General features: G+C 39.6%; 1 protein-coding gene across 3 annotated transcripts in view; it reads right to left on the minus strand.

Annotated features, from left to right (window-relative positions):
* The window catches only part of LOC124556845 (C2 domain-containing protein 5), a 226,041-nt gene that overhangs the window by 108,908 nt on the left and 94,773 nt on the right, over positions 1 to 22,360 (minus strand). For all 3 annotated transcript variants that reach the window (XM_047130864.1, XM_047130863.1, XM_047130865.1), the window contains one exon: positions 13,860 to 14,000. In XM_047130864.1, coding sequence (XP_046986820.1) covers positions 13,860 to 14,000 — 141 coding nt within the window. The remainder of the gene's footprint in view (positions 1 to 13,859; positions 14,001 to 22,360) is intronic.

The raw sequence follows: 22,360 nt of genomic DNA on the forward strand, positions 1-22,360 counted from the left end.
ATGGTATGGCTGCACACGCTCTTCAAATGTGTTGCTCCATATCAACTTGGGTTGTGGTCTGTCTTTCATAAACAACATTTTTTAAATAACCCCGACAAGAAAAAATCAGGAGATGTTAGATCTGGTGAACGTGGAGGCCACTGAATTGGTCCACCGCGTCCTATCCACCGACCAGGTTACCATAAATTCAAAACGTTCTGCACATTTTTAGCACAATGGGGAGCTGCTCCATCCTGTTGGAACCAGATTCGTTGCCTAGTTCCTAAATCAACATCTTCCATTAGCTCCAACAAATCATCGCTGAGAAGTTGTAAATAAGATTCCCCAGTAACATTTCGGTCAAAAAAATACGGTCTTATCAAGTAACCATTTTAAATTCCACACCATACCATTAACGATCATTTGTGTTGATTGTCGACAGAGCAGTGCCAGTGTGGATTGACAGGGAACCAATAATGACAATCATGACAATTTAATTTGCCATTGTTTTTGAATGTGGCTTCATCAGCGAACATAACGCATCTAAAAAAAAATCATTGTCACCTCTTATCATTTCCACGACCCATTGGCAGAAACGCATGCATATTTGCATATCTTTTGGCGTTAATGCCTGTGTCAGCGTGATATGATACGCATGACATTTATGAGCCTTCAAAATCCTCAAAACTGTTGATTTCGCTATTCCAGTTTGTCTCTGAATCACACGACTACTCATTTTGGGATCCAGTTGAACACAGGTGAGAATGGTAATGGTGCGAGCGTCATTTTCATTGTATTCGCGATGACGAGGTGGACGGTGCATGTATCCATTTTGAGCTTGTTGAGTGCAATTTCGAATAATGTTTTTGCTTGGATTGTCATCTGTTTGGGAAATGATCCGCATACAATTGCGCATCTGCAGCATATTGTTATGGCATTCACCTAAAATTAACATCATATCAACAATCTCTGTAGGAGGGTAGTGAGCCATGTTTCGCTAAAGAATAATTTACTTTCGTCAGTTGATGTTTACAGTTCACAATCTGAAAGTGAAGTAACGTCTGATCACATTGCACCAACCTTTATACTGAGCCATAGTTCACAGTTTGGCCATGGTAGCGCCACAGTTGGGTGAGTAATGCAATTGTGAAGCATTCCCTAATGAGATTTTAATACCATTCCGCCTCCCTTCATCAAAAACTGTGGTGGGTAGGACACGTTTTGTAAAAAAAAAAAAAATAGCGTAATTTGGCATAATGAAAGAACTGGTGCGCATTTTGCATCAATTTGATGCGTCCTTCTCGGATCATTCTAAATAAATCAGAGTTCTTCCACAATTTTAATTTTTCTCAATTTCAGCGCCATCTGTCAATGGTTTAAAAAAACGTTTCAGGCAAAACTTGATTACTTTTTTATGGAAGATCCGAATCTGCAATAAAAAATGGGGGTTTCCATTTAAGATTTAAAAGTTTCCCCCCACCCCACTCAAGGGGGCACGGGCTGGAGGTCATGTTTAGTATCATTTGATGTCCCCCTTTGAGCTTACGAACTTGTCTTACCCATCATTTTTACCCAATGTATAGTTTTCGAGATAATCTTATCCGAAACTTCAGATGGACCACCCTGTAGAAACAATAAGGAGTTCTTCCATAACTGATTTAACTGCTTGTAACTAAATGGTGACAGAAATGGGACTGAAGTGATAAATACAGTTGACACATGCACAAAATCACATTGCCATCTGCTGTCAGAAAACCAAGGGTACTGTCTTGTCAGGCAGTTAGTCAGTTTCATGTTGCACGGATCATTTATATGATAAATTGTAATGATGTGGAATGAGTGATTTTACATTCACATCACAAATTAATTTGTGAATATAGATACATGCAGAACTTTTATACTTGAAAAACGCAGATGTCACTCAGTAATTCCTACCCACCACCTTTTACACATTACAATAATAGAAATTCTTCTCAGAATACGAGTTGTCAAAGGAGAAACTTCTTCAGTTTATTTTCAAATTTTACTTTTCTATCAGACATTTTATATCGCCAGGTAAGTGATCAAAAAGTTTGGTTGGAGCACTGTGTACCCCATTTTGCACTTAATGTGGAGTAATGAACATCATTTTTTCTTCTTGTATTGTAATTATGTTCACCTTTGTTCCTTTTGAACTGCAGTGGATTATTTACAAAAAACTTCATGAGGAAATAAATATACTGTAAGCAATAATCAAAATTTCCTTAAAACAGATGTCTACAAGATGATTGTGGATATGCACCACATATTATTCTTACAGCGTGTTTTTGAACATTGAAGATGTTTCTTTCTTACTCCAGAACATTATTCAATATAACATTACTGAATGAAAATATGTCAACTCACTGATTTGTCTATTCCCAAGATTTTCAATGGTTCTAAATGCAAATGAGGCTGAATTAAATTGTTTTAGGAGTTTCAAAATGTACTTTTTCCAGTTTATTTCACATATGGACACCTAAAAATTTTTAAGTTTCCACCCCATTTATTATTTCTTCACCATATGTTGCACTTATCTTGTGTAGTACCTCTATACGCATAGAACTGAATACGTTGTGTCTTTCTAAAATTGAGAGTGAGACCATTTGCAGAAAACCAGTCAATGATACTTTTAAGAGTACTGTTTACCATTTCTTCTGTTCTGTATGCATGCTTGCATTGATTACATTTCTAGTACAAAACAAAACAAAAAAAACTAATTATGTTTGTTAGTTGTATATTTGTCTAAGGGAGTGGTTGAAGAATTATGAGCAATGTGGGTATGACATGGGAAATCTGTTTGCAGACTATGTTTTGATGGAAATGCTTGTCTGTGAAGTACAATTTTCAGCATTCTGGCTAGTGACTGATTGTCACTGCAGATGCATGGGTGGTCAATCTGTATGGGGGGGGGGGGGGGGGGGGGACTTTTTAGTATCAAAGCGGAAGCAGCTGTGAGATAGCATCGCATCCTCCCCTCCCCTCCCCCCCCCCCCCCCCCCTCTTACCCAGTATCATCCCAGACCAGAAATAATTAATCACATTCTTAACCAGGGTATAGAATACCTTTCATAATGTCTTGCAATAGGCAACATTATTCTGATAATCCTTCTCAACTCTTCTAATGAGGTATTCTGCTGCCTACCCAATCTGTGAAACATCTGGGGCCATTCTAAAGCCACACTAACTCCTAACCCCTTGTTGTCACATGGGTCTTATCCTCGTGAAAGGCACAGGGTAAAGTCCTATTCCATAAATCCACCTACCACATCCTATTCAAGTCATGTTACTGGCGTGTCCTAACCTATAAGAGACAGGGTCACTTGTGACACTGTCAATCCCATATACCATCTCTACTATAGTTTCCACACCACCACACCAACTTTTATATAGGCATTGCCATCAACCAAGTGTCCACCCAAATGAATTGCTACCACCAAACTATTAGTGTACAATGCTTGGGCATCTATAAATTGTGGAAAATGCCAACAATAAATGCCTGGGCAAATGCCCAAAATCCATAAATGGCCAGGCATTTATGCATTTTAAAGATTAATTGATACGTGGCACTTATAAAAAAAATTTAAGCTGATGTTTTGTATTGGGGACGGTGTTTTGCAACGCTGCTTCTGTAGTGGTTGGGTAGCCAAGTTGAAAAAGCTGCTTGAAAGTTACGGAAGAGTTATTAGATGATATAAACTGGACTGTAAACATAACTTTTTACATCTTTAATGATGTCAATTCTTGAGGTACTACATCATAATAAAAAAAGAAAACAAAACTCAAGTTTAAAAGTAATTTTTGGAATAAAATATAGTTTGCATTAAGTAGGTAGCCTGTACAAAGTATTTTTACTTATACTATACTACTACAAAAAAATTAGAGCAAAAAACGTTTATTCATATTGATTTTAATTAGAGGTGTTTCATGTGCTGGTTCCGATTCCATAATTCCAAAAGTCACCGATTCTCTAGGAATTGACCAGTAACGGAACTGAACAATTCCAGCATCTTGGGCATCGATTCTTTGTTATTAAATGTTTGTTATGTTATTCTTCCCATTTTATCTTCATAGTAATGCAGAAGTAGTTAACAAAAGGAGTAGAATAGAAAACTATAGTCTGTCTCAAATGTCACTACATCTGACGATAAAGTATCTTTTTCTCCCCTCACTAAAAACAGTTTAACATTTAAGAATACATTTATTATGAAGAAACACATGCGAGCTGTTGAATTCGTTCAGTAATAATTTTGCTATCAGTAATCCAATAATAATTCTTCAATAACATCAGAGATCTGACATGGAAATGATAAGCAGCTGTCAGCAACACGTGCCCTTCCTTGGTACAGCGAGTTGGAATACAAGTTTTAAAAAAAACACCATGCTTTTTTTCTTCTTTCCTTTCATTCATAATAATAAAGGCAATGAATGACATACATATGTTTCAATGTAAACATTTACTAACTTTTAATATCAGGAGAATTGTTCCATCTCTTATCTTAATTGGTACATTATACACTTCAGCAGTAAAAACTTCAAAAAGTACTTTTTTATAAATGCCCACATTTTGGGCATTGAAAACTGCTTTGGTTAAATGCCCATTTATCAATGTCCTGCCCACTGGGCATTTGCCCAACCCACATTACTACACTAAACTGAGGCCAAGAACAAATCTGGCCACCCTGTGACAGAACTTACTTGACTTCAATGACTACTTCATATTCTGTGTCATTTACATGCTCCCTCTGTAATATCAGCTTCTCTGAATTGCATACATGGAATTTGTCCTTAGAACACATTCTTTGGTCCCACAATCTTCCTAGCCTCAACCTCTGCTAGCCCCCATACCAAATCCACCTCTAGCCCTATCATCATCTCTTGCACTTCACTCCATTAATTTACACACACACTTTTCTCTATATGGTCTTTCTCTTCCTGGGTTCTATCCTCCCCACCTAACTTACTTCTCCACTCTACTGTGTGCCTCGTGCAATTTCTCCTTCCTGCTGTAGGGTGAGCTCAGCAATACTACATTCCTATCCCACTATTTTGTGTGTGTGTGTGTGTGTGTGTGTGTGTGTGTGTGTGTGTGTGTGTGTGTGTGTGTGCGCGCGCGCGCACGCGCTTCAGCTCCAAAAGTGGACACTGTCCAAAAACTGAGCAGCTTATTCACTTTGTTCACATGCATTTCAACTGCTCAGCTATATGGTGAGTGTGAAACTTGAGTTTTTCTCAGCATTTAAACTGCTCGCATAACTTACAGGAATTTAGCCAGATGACATCTTCTATAAACACCGTTATTTCGACAGGTGCATAGTCTGTCATTTACAAGGCATAAATAAAACATGAAAATATTGCGCGCACACGCACACACACATTAGCACTACCACACAACAGGTTATCGATAGTGAATATCAATAACCAGCAGGAGAGATAGTCACTCTGTTGTTTGACCAGGAAGAGAGCACGATTCCACTCACAGCTTAAGTGTAAGCCTAGTTCTCTATTTATAAGATCACTTGCTAAATTAATCTCAATTTCTTAATGACACTATCCCAACAGCTCGTATTGCATGTCAGAATCTTGGTGTTATTATATTCCATAGGATGACTGTTTCTGAGGTGATATCCTGCAATATCAGATTTGCTTGACTGTTATAAGCATGTGTGTCGCTTATGCTCAATACTCGGTCCTCCATGTTCCTTATGGTCTGACCATTATATGACAAGCCACAACTGCAAGGAATACAATAGGCACTTGCCATATGCAGACCAAGATTATCCTTTATGGAGCCCAAGTTGACCCCAACATGATCTTATACAGTGGTCGAAGAACACATTTTACGTCATATTTCCATAGAATATGTCCTGCTGAAAATGCTTCCTGTGTAAGGAAAAAAGGCTGTAGACTTAGGTTTCACCTTGTTATTACCAACACTCACCCTTTTCAAAGTTGGTTGAGAGTGCAATATGTGTCTAATCTGTCTTTCACTATAACCATTCTGATAAAAGGTGACTTCAAGATGGGTTAACTCAGCTGACAAACTTGCTGCATCTGAGATGACGTGGGCCCAATAAACCAAGGTATGAAGTACACCTTCATGCTGAGCCGTATGGTGTCAACTATCACCCTGTAGATACAAATCAATGTGTGTTAGTTTCCTGTAAACAGCATCTCCCAATGTACGATCAACTTTATTCCTGACCAAAACATCAGGGAAGGGCAGGCTACCCTGCTATTCCACCTTCATCATAAAGTGAATATACAGGTTCATTGAATTTAGATGTTTCAAAAAGCTGTTTAAATCCACACTTCTTTGAGGCCAAACAACAAAAATATCATCCATATATCTAAAAAACCATGCAGGTTCCAATGCTGCCAACTCCAGAGCACATTCCTCGTAATCTTCCATGAATAATTTGGCAGTCATATGTGACAACGGGCTCCCCATCACAACTCCATCTGTCTATTTATAGCACTGGTTATTGAAAAAAAAGTAAGTGGACATCAACACATGTTGAAATAGAGTAATTAACAACAAACCTAAACTCAATCAAGCATAAAAATTCAGACACAGGAATGCTAGTGAAGAGAAGGACCACATAGAAACTTACTAAAATATTGAAGTCATTCAAACTCAGTCCCTCTAACCAACATAAGAAATTTGCCAAGCTCTCAGTGTGATACACACACTGACCGACTACTATGAAGTAGCAATAGCAAGGTTTTTTGCTGCATGGTACATTGGAGCACCGATGTTACCAACAATAGGCCTTAAAGGAATCCCATCCCATTGGATCTTCAGAAAGCCATATAATCTAGGGGGCGCAGCACAGTAAAAATTAAGACCCGTGATAGTCTCATGTGACAAGGAGCTTCTCTTCAGAAGGTTGTGTGTCTTTCTCTCAAAAGTTTTTGCATGTCAGCACTGACTCTGTGATATGCTGAATCAACTAATGAATACTGCTTCTTTTGAACAAAATCCTGCTTGTCCAATACAATGATAGCTATGACCTTGTCTGCAGGTAAAATAACAAAATCAGAAACCTCCCTGAGTGAACATAAGGCAGCTCTCTCAGCAGCTGTTATACCACTCTTGGGTAAACGTGCCATAGTCAACCCAAGGCATGCTTCTCTCCTAACCTCGTTAGCAGCATCAGGAGGAAGTTTAAAAACAACCTATTTGACAGAACTTATAACATCAACAACTGGTAAATGCTTGTGTGTCGGTGAAAAATTTAAACCTTTCCCTAGCATGGATAAGGTTGCATCATCAAAAGCTTTCTCAGTGACACTGATCACAGACCTTTGAAGTTAAGTAGTAGACCCCAAGTCTTTCAAACTTTCCGAATGTCGGGTAGTTACAGAATGAAATTGCCAGTCAGACTGTAACCATGAAGCACCCCCCCCCCCCCCTTCCCCAACCAATCCCAAGCAAATAACAAAATTTTTGAAGTATTCATTAACTGCAGTAGAAATAGTTCTTTAGGAAAAAATATCACCTGTCGGCAAGTATAACATTGATGCTCAGAAATACCTTGTAGCAATACATCTAGCTACTCTGTTGAGCCCACTAGCAGATCAGTGTGTGCATCACATTAAGAACTTGACAGATTTTTTACGTTGATTAGAGGGACTGTGTTTGAATGACTTCAATATTTTCATAAGTTTCTATGTGGTCCCTCTCTTCACTAGCATTCCTGTGTCTGAATTGTTATGTTTGATTGAGTTTAGATTTGGTGTTAATTATGCCACTTCAACATGTGTTGATGTCCACTTACTTCTTACACAAAGACCAGTACTATAAACAGACAGATGGAGTTGTGATGGGGGCCCATTGTCACATATGACTGCAAAATTGTTTGTGGAAGATTTTGAGGAACATGCTCTGGTGTTGGCAGCATTGGAACCTGCGTGGTTTTTCAGATATGTGGTTGATACTTTTGTTGTTTGGTCTCATGGAAGTAAGAATTTAAATGGCTTTTTGGAACATCGAAATTCAATGCACCCTTATATTCGCTTTACGATGTTTGTGGAGTAGGATGGTTGCCTTCCCTTCTTTGATGTTTTGACCAGGAAGAAAGTTGATTGTACATTGGGAGATGCCATTTATAGGAAGCCAATGTACACTTATTTGCATCTATAGGCTGATAGTTGACACCATACAACTCAGTATGAAGATGTAATTCAAACCTTGGTTTATTGAGCTAATGACATTTCAGATGCAGCAAGGTTGTCAGCTGAGTTAACTAATCTTGAATTCTTCTCTTGTCAGAATGATTATAGCAAAAGACAGATTAGACATGCATTGCACTATTGACCAACTCTAAATAGGGTGAATGTTGGTAATAAGGAGATAACACCAAAATCTACAGCCTTTTTACCTTACACAGTGGACATCGCGAGTTAATGCACGATAACAATTATTGCAGTAAGCTACACTGCAGTACAGCCCACAGTATTGGAGCTGGAGGCTGTGAAGGAGACCGCAAGTTGTGTCCTACCTATGACTCGTATACACCTGCTGCTATTGCAGCATGAGAACAGCTCCTGTGTCACTTCGAGCAACTGTATATTCATGCCATCTATGAACCTAAATAAATGATATTAAATATTATTCAAACAGTTTCAAAATCCGTACACTACCTTTTGCTATTCAGGAGAAGATTGTTTAAAAATTTCAACATTGTAACTATCATAATTTCAGAGATAAAATTGCTAAAAGAGTCAAAAACCGACACTTAGGGAACTAAATTCAGTTAGGAAATATAATAGTTTATCTTTCGGTATAATTGGAAAACATAAACAGAACTCTCAAAGTGCAGAATTAATTAAAGTTATAATATGAAAATCTCAATTAATTTTTTTCGTTTTCATAATATAATAATCAGATAAAATTATTATTTGTGTCTAATACTGTTGTGGGAATAAATGTGAGTAAATGAGAGTGTGTACGTGGGACTTTCGTCAGATTTAAATGTTGCATGATATACTGTCTTAAGTAACCTGCAAGAGTTACACAAGCCTGTCATGGGATAATGATCCTAGGGAATTTACCCACTTTGCTGATGACGTATTTCTAGGTGTGATTTTTATTGTAACAGAGCAGCCAGAAAGTCAGCTGGAGTAAAATCAGTATCTAAAGAATATTTCCAGAATTATTGCATTTTTGTTTTCATTTATTAAACATTACTTTAACATTTGTATGTCAGAATGACATAAATGCGTCTGTGTATAAGGATTGGTGCAGGCCAGTTTCAGCGCAAGTATGATCATGAGTGAGCACTCCATTTCCAGAAGCCAATCCATTTTCTTACTGCCCGATAAAATTTTAATGGCAGTTTTTCTACAGAACTTTATTTCATTATTAGAGTTGCACGGCCTCAGTAATTGTAGATATTAGATGGTGTTTTTCATCAACGCTGCTTTTACATCATCTAGTAAGTATCTACGTTGCCGCGTGAAGGGACATCGAGCAGATGCTGTTCTGAGGTACGTGAATTTTAATGTGCAGCCTGCACAGAGAACAGAACCCTGCCACGACGGAACAGGAAGCCTTATCAATGTGATGGCTCATGTTCTGAGGACATATCATGAGAAAAATGTTTTTCAACCACCATCTAAGATCCTGTTGTGGTCCTCTTGTGATCTGTAAAGGATAATCCTGGTCTATATAAGGTGATGCCTATTGTATTTCCTGCAGTTCTGGCATATCACATATTGGTCAGACCATAAGGACCATGGAGGACTGTTGTACTGAGCATAAGCAACACACACGCTTACAACCACCACGCAAATCTGCTATTGCAGAACACCACCCTGGCAATGGTCATCCTATGGAAAATAACAGTACCTAGATTCTGTCATGCACTTCCTGCTTAAATAGAGTGTGAAGTCCTGTTCTCAGGGCCTGGTCAAACAACAGAGGGAGTGAGTTAATGCTACCTCACACAAGCTATCCCACTGGTTAATATTCAATGTCAATAATGTCTGACATCGACCATCTTTGATTGTGTGGTGGCACTACACTAGCAGTTACATAGAGACGAATGGCTAGTTTGAGGGGGGGGGGGGGACCAAACTGCATGGTGAGAGAGAGAAAAAGAGAGAGAATGTGTGTGTGTGTGTGTGTGTGTGTGTGTGTGTGTGTGTCTCTCTCTCTCTCTTTTTGTGTGTGTGTGTGGGGGGGGGGGGGGGGGGGGGGGGCAACAAGTGTCATTTATCCGCATATTCTATGCGCCATGGTTCTAAATTTACTTACACAGTGCTTTCTTGTTGCATTTGTACCTTGAATATGACATGACCTGTCAAACAATCAGTGTGTGTGCAGCTGTCAAAATATTGACAATTCTTGAAGCTATCACCTGTCTGCAGTCCCATATGTTATTTGTATATATTCACCTCTACTCCAGTCACTATTTATATTCCAGCCAGGACTTCCCAGTATCATTGAAATCTTGTTATGTGGTTCTCAAATGACCACAACCTGCATTGAAAACTGGCATCTAATAACTTGCAGGTTGAAATTGTTCTGATTCTGCAGAGAGACCCAAAAGTCCTTTAAAATTTGAAAATGCACTAATTCATGGAATAATGTAGGTAAAGAGGTAAAAATGAAAAGACATGAAGTTTTAATGAAACCAAAACCAGTGTAAAAACTGACCAACAGATGGCACTGGACAGCAATATGTAAATGACACAACATGAGAATCATGTATAAAATGAGCAGTACCGAGACAGGGAGTCGGATGTGCCAGCAATCACAGCATGTTGACTTTACCAGAAAAGGCAATGTTAGTGTAGCTTTACTATCAGAATGGAGACTCCACTACTGCAGCTTTATGATCGTAACACCCTAATAAGGGTATTCCAATGGGTAGATGTCGTGTGACAAGTGTTGCTGTGAGGAATATAATCACAAAGTTTGAAGCCTTGGGTTCTCCAGATAATCAGCCTCAGAGTGGGTGATTAGACACAACTGCTAGTGCTGCTCGGAAAGTTTAGAAAGAAACAGAGACTTTAGCAGGTTCATCTCCACATGGTGAAATCAGCACTCGTGAAGTCGTATGTTGCAACAGCTTTTTACACACTAATGTTTGGAGAGCACTAACGCATATCCTAATGTTATCCGTACAAAATCCAGCATCACAATTAATTGTCTAACATGCTGTGGGCCTACAAAGCTCATTTAACACACTGAGGGTCTGTCAATACCCACAACTGCTGAATTTGGGCTATCAAAAATCCTATGACTGTTGTGATTATAATGCTTGACAAGAAAGTCGCGGTGTGATGTGGATTTACCATATCAATAATGATCGGACCCTTTTTCTTACAGGAAACATGGTGTGCTGTTTTTCAAACTGTCAGCATGACAGGTGCAAGGTACACTAATATCTTACAGAATAGCATCATCCCTAGCCTGGCAGATGAACACCTGCGGGAAGGTAAGATTTTTATGCAGGATAGTACTTCACCCCTATACTACTACTCATGTGAAAGATCTCTCACACACATTGTGTGTTGAGGATCGCATACTGAGCCACCACTTCCTTCATGCTTGGCCTCACAGGTCCTCAGACCTCAATCTGTGTGATTATTGGTTATGGGGTTACATGAAGTTGCAAGTCTACCGCAATTATCCAATTTCTCACCATACCTACTGACATGCTGCACAGTGCCGTTCACAACACTGTCCCTCAACTACATGTACTGCTGATGAACAACAACTGACATGTTGAGCATTTGTTACAATGAACACCATCTTTGCTAAAAATCAACTGTTATGCTAATTATTGCTTTTGTGTCATATGGAGTGCCACTGAGATGCCATATCATTTCAAGCATGTGTGTCAATTTTTACTTGGCTACATTATTCTGTGAAGTACTGAATTTTCAAATGTTAATGGACTTTTGGGTCATCCTGTATACAGGGGAAGCAGATAGTAACAACCCAACTCCTTTCTGAGAACAATTAGATTCCTTCGGACTACAATAATTTCCTCTCATACCATCCACACCGCTTAACGAGAAACACTTTCACCATTTCAACATAATATTTTGATTGTACTCCAATCAGAAGATGCCCAGATAGTCACATATGTTAAAGTGCCACTTCCAGCACTTGGAGGTGCATCAGCTCTGGACTGAATTTGCCCAGCGGATTAACGGTAAGAGCTGATGAGCCAGCTGACCTGAATGTTGTTATTAAGTGGGTTCCCACATCCGACTAAGTGAATACTGGGCTGGTATCCAAGTCCCATCTCAATTACATGATTTGGAAACATTTAAGAAGTGTTCACACTCCACAGACAGTTGGGGTGCACAAATTCGTCCCAGGGGTAACTTGTGAGAGGGTGACAACAGGGTGGTAACAGGAAGGGAATCTGGCCACCCGTTAAAATTAACCTTGCCAAATCCAATAGTAACCATGTCAGCCTGCATTGAGGCAAGACAAGGACACAAACAAAAGAAGAAGAATAAGAAGAAGAAGAAGATTGTACTTTTCATTCAATATATGAGGGGGGATCAAATATAAATGGGATTTTTGTTCCTGAACATCAACAGTTGGTAGGACTGGCCACACACTTCTGCTATGCTTAGGCAGAACCATTAGAAGTGAGGAGAACGTACTTTCAGTTATTTCCTGCTGTTTCGTTAGTAACGCTACCGATGTCTGGGCAACAGGTGCACCCCTCCACTGCGCAACACATAATTATCAAATTTCTTGCTCATGAAGGAGTTATAAAACATTATCAAGGACGTGTATGTTTGCCTGGCATAAAAAGTTCAAGGAAGGACAAGAACGTGTGGAAAATCAGCATCATGACTGCCGCCCTCGGACCAGCATTACAGACAAAAACATTCATGTGGTTAATGACATTACTGATGACGATCGACGGGTGAGAGTATCATAAATTGCACAAAAAGTCAGAATCAGTTATGGGAGCTGTCAAGCAATCATCACAGACAACCTACAGTTCTGTAAAGTGTGTTCCAGATGGGTCCCTAAACCTTTGACCAAAAAACTGAAGTTCAGACGTTTGGGGGTCTGTCAGAGGCTTACAGCAAGGTTTGTGGACATAGGTGATGCATTCTTGAGTCAGATCATCACCTGTGACAAAATGTGGGTTTACCAATACACTCCAGGAACCAAACAAGCCAGTAAGCAGGGGCAGAAGAAAGGGGAGCCAGCACCAGTGAAAGCCGACTCAACTGTCATCTGGCAAGGTTCTTTCAACCGTTATTTTCGATCAGTGACGCATTTTTCTGATTGATTTTTTTCATGAGCAATGCACAATCAATGCTGCTTACTATTGCGAACTGTTGAACAAGGCAAGAGTTGCATATTTGCATATCGCCGCAAAAGATGAGACCAATCAATTCAACAGGTCTCCTCCACAACAATGTGCGACCTCATACTGCAGTTTAAACTGTCTCCAAGGTACAGAAAATGCACTGGACTACACTTGATCATCCTCCTTACAGCCCGGACTTATCGCCATTCACATTTATTCAGACCGCTTAAAGAAGCTCTAGGAGAGCGACAATTTGAAGATGATGAGAGTGTGGAAGACTTCATGTGCAACTGGCTGGTGACACGACCCAGTTCTTTTTATGATGAGGGCATCACTGGGACAAATGCACTTCCAAAGTAGGAGGCTACGTGGAAAAATAAATTATAATTGCCTTGAGTTTTTCAATAAATGAATTTAAATAAAAATAAAATCCCATTTATATCTGATCTGCCCTTGTAGATGGAAAAAATTTATCCACAAAAATGTATAACAGAATATTACTAAACTATTTTCTACCCTTTTAATACCATAACTAATTGAATTTAAAATCACAGTTTTACTTACAACAAAAGAACTGAACTCCACACGAGGACTGTCGAAACTTGTTGAAATCAGAAAACAGCTCCACTTTCACGATTATATTAACTTCACCCCGTATACCATGCATTGTGTCAAACACAGGTATCCAACCAGCCATAGTTGCACCTTAAAGAGGAAAATATTATGAGTATTGGTATGATATAGATTGGCAAAACTTTAATTGTGTAATGATACTCATGAAAAATACTGAAACATGTGTTCCAATAACATATTTCAGTTTCAACAACAAAATAAAATGCAAATAAATACAGGGAATGTATCACGTTTTAAATTTCGAAATATTACAACACTTGCATGAATGTAGACTATCCAGGCATATACCACTGATCAAATAATGTCAGGTTTCCAGCCATGTTGCAGTGTTGAAATGAGACTCACTGAAATGTTACAGTATTTCAACACTGCCAACCAGCTGGAAATCTGAGAAATTTCTATCAACAGTGCAACACATCAACATAGTTTCAAATTCTGTCCTGAAACTACTTCAAACATCAATACAAACAGCTTAATTATAAAAAATTTCAACAGAAATTACCAGTTTCAGCTGGCATTAGCCATCTTTCGATCTACATGATTTACGAAAGCATTTAAATGAGAAAACATTTTAACTAACCAATTTATGTCAAATATAGAAGCATGGAAAATACTGTGATAGCATATGGTACAGGAAAAGCAACAGATCACTCATGAAAACAATGTACGAATCACACCATCAATGAAAGTACTTGGGGAACAGTGTGTGCATAAAGGGTAAGCATTTGATGAACTGATCATGTTCTGTTGAGCATAACTTGGATAAGTGTAAACAGAATAATAATGAATGCATATGTGTGCATGCTTACTTCTATTCAATGGGATCTATAATTCTAATACTTCCTATAGATAATGTCAAAATTAAGAAAGAGAGAAACATACCTGAGTAGGTAGACACTAGTAATAATTAAAACTTCCAAACCGCAGTACAAATATATAGCAATATAAAAAAGGAGGGGTGAATGGGGGTGATAAAGTGTTGCTGAAGTTCATCTCACAACAGTATTATAAGGATTTCACAAGAATATAGTCCTCTAGCCTCTCTCACTCCAACTGCAGCATGTAACCCACAAGAGATGCCCCACAGACTCCAGTAGGAAACTGCATCAGCGAGCCAGTCAGTGCTGGAGGATCACCAATCCATTACTGAAGCAGGTGACCGCCTCTGTAGTGCAGCAGTAGCATTTCCACCTACCACGCAAGGGGGCCCAGGTTCGATTCCTGGCAGGGGACTGGGTGTTGTGTGTCCTTCATCATCATTTTCATCATCATTGACACACAAGTCGCTAAAGTGGCATCAACTAAAATGATTTGCAATACGGCGGCTGAACCCCAAATGGGATATCCCAGCCAATAAATGCCATACGATCATTTCATTTTACTGAAGCAAGTGTGGTGATTATGCTTTTCACCTTTGAGTCATTATGTGTGACACTAAGGTAAAATGTTCTGTCTGGAGTTAAATTAACTACACATTCAGATTTCCAGGTGAGAGCTGCTACAGTGTCACAAAATCCACAGTCTAGGCAATGAGGGAATCATTGTTTTCAAATATGCACATACAACTGTCGTTCATTAGTGAGAGATGACAAAAATAGAAGAGGTATTACAGAAAATCAGATCGTGCATTGTTGGTTTAAGTGAAGTACACTGTCAAGGTGAAAACTGCCTTTGCCTGGATTTAGGAAATCTCATGTATTACTGTGGTGAACCAAACGGAAACTTAAATTAAGCTCATCCATTATGGATGGTGGTACATTAAAGCATTTCCTATTTCTTCTCCCAGATCCAGCACCCAGCATCATGCTATGAAGATGAACCTGAAAAGGTTCTAAGACTAGTTTATGGAACAAAAGACAAATTCAAAAAAGTGACTGGTTTCAGCAGTCAAATGCAGTTGGATTTTTAGTAAAACCAGAATGCATGAAAACACCTATTATGAACATGTTTTTCATGAAACATCCATGTTGCGAATGGACTTAGTGGGTTGACAGTTTTGAAGAGAAAAATGAGATAAACTTCATTCTTACCAATAAGCCGCAAAATGTTAAAAATGTCTCTGTTTTGAACAGGTTCAATATGAACAGTGAGTGATCACTGATTAACAACAGAAAAATTTTAAGTGAATATATAAGATGAAATATGAAGCTAATTAATGGAAAACGTTAATCTCAAAGAACAGAAAGCAGAATTTCATGAAAGAATTAAGGGAAAATTAAAAGAATATAAAGTAGAAAATGTAACACAAGTACTAAACACAACAGCTTAAGAGATGGGTGGCTTGTGTACATCTCAAAATCAACCAAAGAAGCTGACAAATAAAACGATAAGTTTGATGGACAAGAGAAGAAAACTGAAAGTATAATCAGACAAAAATAAGACAGAATATAAAGAACTGCACAAGGCTTTCACAAAGAGCATGAAAAAAGACATCGTGAGGTACAAAGAAGATACAATGAAAGGCAGTCTTGAAAATAAATCTAGTTTAAAGATGGCCAAGCAGAATCTAATGACTGGAAATAATCAGCTAATAGTGTTAGACATAGATGAAAGCCAAATTACAGATAATGAAGATAAACTCAATTATACTGGTAATTCTTATAGTAACCTGTACAGTAAAATCAATGATAATACCTTGATCCTAGATTACTATATTTGCCAGTGTATAAAATGCACTTTTTTCCTTCAAAAATAAGTGCAAAAACTAGATGCATCTTATGCACAGATAGCAAGTTAAGGTATGTATCTAAAACCTCCATTTCTTCCAAATTTCTGTTTTCCAGCTTGAAGCAATTCATTGTTAGCTTTCCTGTGAATTTTAAGCATTCCAGTTGTGTAGGGTTCAGCTGATGCACATGCACTGTCATTAGTTTTTATATTGTTGTGTTTAGTTATTGTGTTCAGTGTGAAAATCCACTTGTGCCCTACCTATACTGTGATTTTATTTGTAAACTATGGCTGAAAAATGGCACTGCTATGTTACTGCATTTATGCTGCAAGTGATTGCATGTGCTGAACATCATGAAAAGAGGGCTACGAAAGGCATTTCAGACCAGCTCCAACTGACAAAATGATAAGAACTTTGTGGAATCAGAAAGATGTTTTAAAGAAAGCAACTCACGGTAAACATAATGTGAGAAGTGGGACTGTTAAATAGCCAAAATTTGAAGCAAAACTCAATACTTGGATTTTAGAGAACAGACAAGATGGAATTTCTGTTTATATGAAGATTATTCATCAAGTGAAAGCGATACCCTATAACAAAGGGATTGCCAAATTTACTGGATCAACATCATGGTGTTCAAGATTTACGACGTGGTATCAGCTTTGTATGCAGACCAAGATAAAAATATCAAGGAGATGCCAGCCAAACATGAAGAACAAATTGCTGAATTTCATCAATTTGTCATTAACGCAAGGAAAAGAGAAAATTTTGAATTTTCACAAACTGGAAACATGGATGGGACTCCACTAACTTTCGATATGCCTTCTAACAGAACTGTGAATTCCAATGGCACAGAAGCATTATTGTTACAATTTCAGGGCACAAAAAGACTCATTACACTGTCATTTTATCCTGCCATGCTGATTGGACAACATTTCCAGCACTTTTGGTTTTTAGAGGAATGCCAAAAGGAGGAGGAGGAGGGGGAGATTAGTGTTTAACGTCCCGTCGACAACAAGGTCATTAGAGACAGAGCACAAGCTCGGATTTGGGAGGAACCATCCTGGCATTTGCCTGAAACGATTTAGGGAGATCACGGAAAACCTAAATCAGGATGGCCAGAGACGGGTTTGAACCATCGTCCTCCCGAATGTGAGTCCGATGTGCTAACCACTGTGCCATCTTGCTCAGTGCCAAAAGGAGTATTTGTCTATGTACACAATAAAGGCTGGATTAATGGAGGAGGAACGAGTTTGTGGATAGAGAAAATTTGATCTATGCAATCTAGAGACCCACTAAAGAAGCCTGTCCTGTTCGTATGGGCTCACTTTCGTTCTCTCAGAACAGATGACATTAAAACAGACTGAATGAATCGAAGACATAGTTATCTGTAATTCCAGTACTGCTAACTACTTTACTCCAAAAATTAGATGTATGTATCACCAGACCATTTAAGGGACTTATCAAAGACGAGTGGAACAGATGGATGCAATTTTACAGATTTTGAAACTATATACACCATCAGGAAGCAGTACGAGCCCTAGCATTTCTCAAGTTTGTGAATGGGTCAAACATTCACAAAACAGCAATTAAATCATTTAAGAAGTGTGGAAACAGTACTGCACTGGATGTTACAGAGGATAACTTATTGTATGAGGATTCAGATTCTGACATGGTAGCACAATATTCCTTCCTTCAGCTCTGAGGATGAATTATGCAGATTTGAGGACAAAAATTAAAAGGAGAGCACTTTTTCCTATTTATATTCCCCAGATATTTGATGCACATGCACCTATGTGATATAATGGTTTTGCAGTAGATGTATTAAGTGAGAAATTTTTTCCCTAAAAAAAAGTCTTAAAAAGTGGGGTGTGTTTTTTATGCTGGTGTGTCTTATACGGCAGCAAATATGATGATTAGCTGCTTCTGACTCCCAGATCTCAGATATACTCCCCACAGAAGTCAAACAAGCTACAGACAAGATCAAAAAGGAACTGCACCACATAGCTATGACCTCTCAGTCGATATATTGTAGCTCATGGATGAAAAATTTTTACAGAATTAAGTTATAATATTTTCAATGTGTCTGCACAGTGGAACATTAGCAAGAGATTGGAAAAAAAGGCAATATACAGGTAGTCCTAAAACATATGGAAGGCAGTACTAAAGATATAAGGAACTATCACCACATCAGGCTTCTGTACATATACACTCCTGGAAATTGAAATAAGAACACCGTGAATTCATTGTCCCAGGAAGGGGAAACTTTATTGACACATTCCTGGGGTCAGATACATCACATGATCACACTGACAGAACCACAGGCACATAGACACAGGCAACAGAGCATGCACAATGTCGGCACTAGTACAGTGTATATCCACCTTTCGCAGCAATGCAGGCTGCTATTCTCCCATGGAGACGATCGTAGAGATGCTGGATGTAGTCCTGTGGAACGGCTTGCCATGCCATTTCCACCTGGCGCCTCAGTTGGACCAGCGTTCGTGCTGGACGTGCAGACCGCGTGAGACGACGCTTCATCCAGTCCCAAACATGCTCAATGGGGGACAGATCCGGAGATCTTGCTGACCAGGGTAATTGACTTACACCTTCTAGAGCACGTTGGGTGGCACGGGATACATGCGGACGTGCATTGTCCTGTTGGAACAGCAAGTTCCCTTGCCGGTCTAGGAATGGTAGAACGATGGGTTCGATGACGGTTTGGATGTACCGTGCACTATTCAGTGTCCCCTCGACGATCACCAGTGGTGTACGGCCAGTGTAGGAGATCGCTCCCCACACCATGATGCCGGGTGTTGGCCCTGTGTGCCTCGGTCGTATGCAGTCCTGATTGTGGCGCTCACCTGCACGGCGCCAAACACGCATACGACCATCATTGGCACCAAGGCAGAAGCGACTCTCATCGCTGAAGACAACACGTCTCCATTCGTCCCTCGATTCACGCCTGTCGCGACACCACTGGAGGTGGGCTGCACGATGTTGGGACGTGAGCGGAAGACGGCCTAACGGTGTGCGGGACCGTAGCCCAGCTTCATGGAGACGGTTGCGAATGGTCCTCGCCGATACCCCAGGAGCAACAGTGTCCCTAATTTGCTGGGAAGTGGCGGTGCGGTCCCCTACGGCACTGCGTAGGATCCTACGGTCTTGGCGTGCATCCGTGCGTCGCTGCGGTCCGGTCCCAGGTCGACGGGCACGTGCACCTTCTGCCGACCACTGGCGACTACATCGATGTACTGTGGAGACCTCACGCCCCACGTGTTGAGCAATTCAGCGGTACGTCCACCTGGCCTCCCGCATGCCCACTATACGCCCTCGCTCAAAGTCCGTCAACTGCACATACGGTTCACGTCCACGCTGTCGCGGCATGCTACCAGTGTTAAAGACTGCGATGGAGCTCCTTATGCCACGGCAAACTGGCTGACACTGACGGCGGCGGTGCACAAATGCTGCGCAGCTAGCGCCATTCGACGGCCAACACCGCGGTTCCTGGTGTGTCCGCTGTGCCGTGCGTGTGATCATTGCTTGTACAGCCCTCTCGCAGTGTCTGGAGCAAGTATGGTGGGTCTGACACACCGGTGTCAATGTGTTCTTTTTTCCATTTCCAGGAGTGTATTACAAAGTTTTCACAAAAAATCTGACTACCACAATGAACACTACACTTGACCTGGCTCAGTCCAGTGAGCAAGCTGGGTTTCGCACAAGATTTAGTACAATTGAGCATATCCTCTCTCTACAAGAAACAATTAGTAAAAGATATTAGTACTTTCTACCTTTTTGCCTTGCATTTATAGTTTGACAAGGCTCATGTTCCATGTGATTTGTCACCCAGCTGTGGTTGAGGCTCTAATGGAACAAGGAGTAGAACATGGCTATATTACACTCTTATATAACATATAATCAACCTCCACAGCATCTGTGTGTGTTGTTGAAGGAACTAACGAATTTCCCATTGAAAAATATGAAAAAGGAGGTGACTATCTCCAAAACTTTTTTCAGCAGTCCTAGAAAACCAATGTCTAAATGAAACTGGAAAACAAAGGGAATCCATGCTCTGGGAAAAAGGTTAAATAAACCTGAGATTTTTTGACAAAACTGTTCTATTTGCAAATGGTATAGAAGAACTTCACATATTAGTTATCAAACTTGCCTTACTCTGCTCCAAAGTTGATCTAAAAATGAACTACGACAAAAATCAAGATCACAATGAATGAATGAATGAATGAACACTGGAGGGAAACATATGTGTTGGAAGTACGCAACTGCAAAGGGTAATAGAAAATGACTATCAGCGTCAACTTATAGATATCAAAGGAGACATAAAACCAAAATATTTTGACATATTAAATTGGGCTGTCAAATTTACGGATGATACTCTTGTATGAGCAGAAGAAAACAATTTTTGACCAGTGTATACTACCAGTAATAACTTAGAGCTTTGAGACATTGACACTAAATAAATTCATTGATAGAAAACTCATTGTAGCTCAGAGAGGAATGGAAAGATCACTGTTGAGCTACAGAAAGAAAGCAGCAGGTATGATGTACAACAGTGGTCAGTGACATAACAGAAAAAGTAAATATCTTGAAATGGCAGTAGGCTGGTAATGTCACTCAAAGAATGAATGGCAGACAGTCAAAATAAATACTAGATTGGAGCCCAATTTACCAAAAAAGATCGAAGGGAAGCCGACTGGACAGGTGGCACAGAAACTTGAAAAGGCAGCAGGATTCCATTGGCAATGGGATGCTCAAGAACTTGCTGGGATTCTATGTCACACTCTGACTCAAAGAGTCCACATCACCAAAAGATTGAACTGCCTGATGATGATGATGATGATGATGATGATGATCATGATAATGATCATAAAAATCAAAACCACCATTAAATCTTGGTCCCACACAACTCATTAGAAAAAAAATAAAATACAACAGAACTGCCTCCACTAAAATTTAACTTCTGTTTTCTTTCCTTGCCAGTTCTGGGAAGAACCTCCTCATTTCTTATTTTATCAGTCCATTTAATTTTTAGTATCGTTCTGTGACACCACAGCTCAAAAGCTTTGACTGTCTACTTTTTCAGTTTTCCCACAGTCCATGATTTACTTCATAAATTCTGTACTCCAGATGTATATTTTCAGATATTTCTTTCTCAAGTACTATGTTTGATACTAGTAGAGTTCTTTTGGGACACCGAGCGATGTGGCGCAGTGGTTAACACACTGGACTCGCATTCGGGAGGACAACGGTTCAATCCCGCATCCGGCCATCCTGATGTAGGTTTTCCGTGATTTCCCTAAATCACTCCAGGCAAATGCCGAGATGGTACCTTTGAAAGGGCACGGCCAACTTCCTTCCCCATCCTTCCCTAATCTGATGAGACCAATGACCTCCCTGTTTGGTCTCTTTCCCGAGACAACCCAACCCAATTCTTTTGGGACACTTTCTTTACTTGTGTTAGTCCACTTTTTATACCTTCTTTCCTTTGACCGACACGCATAATTTTCTTTCCAAAGCAGCCATAGTCCTTAACTTTGTCTACTAAGTGATCCTCAATTTTGTTGTTAAATTTGTCAGTAATCCCATATCTGCTACTCCTAAATACTTTATTTGCTTTATTCTCAGAATATAACCTGTGCTTAGCAGACTCTTCATTCAATTGGAGCTGCAATGCCTCCTCATTTACAAACAGGATAGCAATGCTATCAGTAAATGTTATCATTGATATCATTTTTGCCCTGAATTTTAG

Source organism: Schistocerca americana, chromosome X (assembly GCF_021461395.2).
Source record: "Schistocerca americana isolate TAMUIC-IGC-003095 chromosome X, iqSchAmer2.1, whole genome shotgun sequence".
Taxonomy (NCBI): Eukaryota; Metazoa; Arthropoda; class Insecta; order Orthoptera; family Acrididae; genus Schistocerca; species Schistocerca americana.